Source organism: Asparagus officinalis, chromosome 7 (assembly GCF_001876935.1).
Source record: "Asparagus officinalis chromosome 7, Aspof.V1, whole genome shotgun sequence".
Taxonomy (NCBI): domain Eukaryota; kingdom Viridiplantae; phylum Streptophyta; class Magnoliopsida; order Asparagales; family Asparagaceae; genus Asparagus; species Asparagus officinalis.
The window spans coordinates 20,211,114-20,214,366 of record NC_033800.1 but is presented as its reverse complement, the minus strand read 5'-3'; the positions used below and the strand labels follow the sequence as shown (position 1 = coordinate 20,214,366).

The window sequence follows — 3,253 nt, the reverse complement described above, 5'->3', positions numbered from 1 at the left end:
CGGTACTGAAATTCGTCGCCAGAGGACGTGAAAGAGAGAGGCACGAGAGGGAGAGCAGGCGACTAGGGAACAATCGGGAATCGGAGAGATTGGTTTATGTTAAATGGGTTTGGATCGGATTCGGGGAGGGGTTTAAGAGATGGGTTTTGTGCTTTTAAGTGCTAAAACCCGCGATTTCGCTCTTTAGACCACTTTTCGAGCAAAAGGCAGTTTTCTCCGCCAAAACACCCCGCTATCCCCTTTATCGGCGCGATGAAGCACCGCGACCGCGATTAGCAATTTGCCGCCTTTTACAATAGTCTTGCACCAAAACAAAGCACTTGTAACTGGCAAATGTGGCTCAAACTGCAAATACAATTAGCAAGTTGAGGAACACAAACACTTGCAATTGGGCGAGAGTGGCCAACTACTAAACAGTCTCACGTCCCTTATGAAGAATAATATTACAGGTTTAGAAAGGGTAAATTTGACAAAGCCCCCAACACTTTCGAGGTTCACCAAAAAATCCATAATAATTTGTTTTTTTCCATTAAATAGTAAAAAGACCTTTTTCCATGTAATCCTACAACGTTGAAAAGTAACCCTCAAAACAATGAAAACGTCAAGCCAAAAAAATTCTCTTTACCTTGGTGTACATTAAGAAAACATAGCTGATTTCTTGGGTATGCATTACGAAACCATAGTTGATTGTTGTCCGATAGTTCTATGTTTTTGGTTAGCCCTGTGTATTGTTATCTACTCATGTTTTGATGATAACCAAATCCCATAGGGTGCCACTAAATAGAGCTCTAATCTTTACAGAGTAAAAAGGAATTAAGAGTTTGTTTATTTTCATGGAATGCTCACACTAATACATTTAAAAGGTAGATCATGTCAAGAATTGTGTCACAACCAAAATGTTCAACCAAATAGAGATGCAAGGTTTGCTAATTGTAGGGCATATGTGATATTTCGAAGAAGATGGTGAAGGTTAAAAAACATATGATTTTTCCTTTGGTGTATTTACGTTTGAAGATGATATTAATTTTAACTGTGGTTACGACAACTATGTAAAGAGCTTTTGCTGCAATGAAGTTCATAAAAAACAAATTGCATAAAAAAATGAGTGGTGATAATTGACTCGATGATTGTTTTGTGATATTTTTCAAGAAAAATGTAATAGGCTGACTGTGTTCCTTTTCGAAGTATGAAAGCTCATTGGGAACCATTATAAAAAATTTAATTGTTATTAAGTATATGGTGACACCACTTCCAAGAAATCCTAGATCCGTAACTTCCCAAATTATTGGGGGGGTGAAATTTAACCTTTGACACCTATATCTCTTATGAAGAATAAAATGAATAATAGAAACACAGTTGACAGAAAGCTAAATATGCAAATTACAAACATACTAGAGGAGGTTATAGCTTTAACGAGAACCCAAGGAGGGACAATATCATGTAGCTAACCACATAATACTGGCTATGCAAAATTTTCAGTTTGTAAATCTCCCTGATCTACGTGTAAAATTCTTTGACCAGGGGTTACATCATTTACTCTATCATTGAAACTATGTTAATTTTGGAACCAAATGCATTCTAAGAGACCTCCCAAAAGCATGACTTTTCATCCATGTCCAATTTTAATGACCTGATGAGCATTTTTATTCCAAATTTACTTAAATTCCCTTGGCACTCGCAATACCTAATTTGCAGAGATCTTAAATTCCCTTGGCACTCTCAATACCTAATTTGCAGAGATAATACATCTCATTATCTCAACAGATACTCAGTCATTGCAATTGTGATGGAGAAGGGGGAAAAAGAATTACCTTTTCCTCCTCCGAAAACGGCATGCACAGGCTGCTTCCTCCCAAAGAGGCGTTTCCTCTGGGCATTGCGAGACACGAGACTGTCTTCCTCCTCCGAATCCGAAGAAGACGAAGAGCCTTTGTACTCATGGATCTTATCCTGGATCCTATCCGCCATAGACGCATGCTCAGCGGCTTCGGACATTTTCCCTCTAATCAACCTTCAAAAATTGACAATAATCAACACAAACAACCAAAATATAATAAAATTACAATAAAAATGCTCTGATCTATCCAAAATCTACAAGATCATTCGAGATCCGAGTAATGTCCAGTTATTAAAAGTGAAATTAGTTGCTTTTTATCGAAAAATCCTACCAAATTTATCAAAAATTTTGGAGAAATGTTTGCCGAAGAAGATCGCCCTCAGATAAATCAAAATAGAACTATAAGAATTGAGTAAAATAGGATCTACATACTTAATTTAACTACAAATGATATTTCCAAAGTTGGAGATAAAATAAAATCAATAGATATAATAAATCGGAGAAATTGCTAGAAAAAATTAGAGAAAATGCAACTCCGATTTATAGGCTAATTCGATCTTACAGTGTTGAGATTTGGGACAAAATTAGGGTTAGTGTTTCTTTTTCAAATCTCTCTCTCTCTCTCTCTCTCTCTCTCTCTCTCTCTCTCTCTCGCTCGCTCGTATTTGAAACCAAAACTGAAGCTTTGCAAACGGAAAATGATTAAAGTCGGGGCTACTTAATACCGTCCTTCCTTGAGATCTAACGGTTGATATTCATCCAATCTCGATCTGGCGGTGTACATCTCTATCGATGAAGCAACTTAACGGAGACGTAACCGAGCTGTTAAACTTAACGGCTGACACGTGGAGAAAATGGCGGGACTCGTGGAACGTTAAGAAACAACATGGAATTTGAAGTTAGAGAAATTACGATACGGTCCGTTACAAAGAATAAGCGGTGGTTATTTTCACTCCGGTCATGCGAGGATAAACTTGTAATTTTATGTATTTAATATATCCGATAATCAATATTTGGGTCTGAATTAAAGGCGGTTACTTTGGAGGCTGACGATGAAAACGTCGCCGCTCTCATCTGCTGCAATCGTTATCTTAAGATCGCAATTAATATTGCATTGGTTATTTTTGTTTGAGAAATTATGATAGCATTTTATTCAGATTGATATGTTAATGTTCTCAGGCCGTTTTATTTTATTTAATTCCTTTTTAATGATAATTCTTTTTTTTTAACGGTACATTTGGCATGTCAAAACAAAACAAAATAAAACGAGTCTGATGAATTAATAACTCAACAAGTGCAAATGATGAAATTAGTACTGAATTATTTTGTTTGGACGTGACTTCATCCTCATCTATTAAAGAGTGATTATGGTATAACTTAAATTTTAAATGAATAGCCATACCCAAAAGCCAAAAG

At 36.3% G+C, this 3,253-nt stretch overlaps 1 protein-coding gene across 1 annotated transcript in view; it reads right to left on the bottom strand.

The window, feature by feature from the left end:
* Positions 1-2,507, bottom strand: part of LOC109849275 (reticulon-like protein B1) — a 10,102-nt gene extending 7,595 nt beyond the window's left edge. The window contains exons 1-2 of the mRNA XM_020419086.1: positions 2,400-2,507; positions 1,812-2,011 (exon numbers count right to left, since the gene is read on the bottom strand). Of these exons, the coding sequence (XP_020274675.1) occupies positions 1,812-1,995 (184 nt within the window). The 5' untranslated portion in view covers positions 1,996-2,011; positions 2,400-2,507. The remainder of the gene's footprint in view (positions 1-1,811; positions 2,012-2,399) is intronic.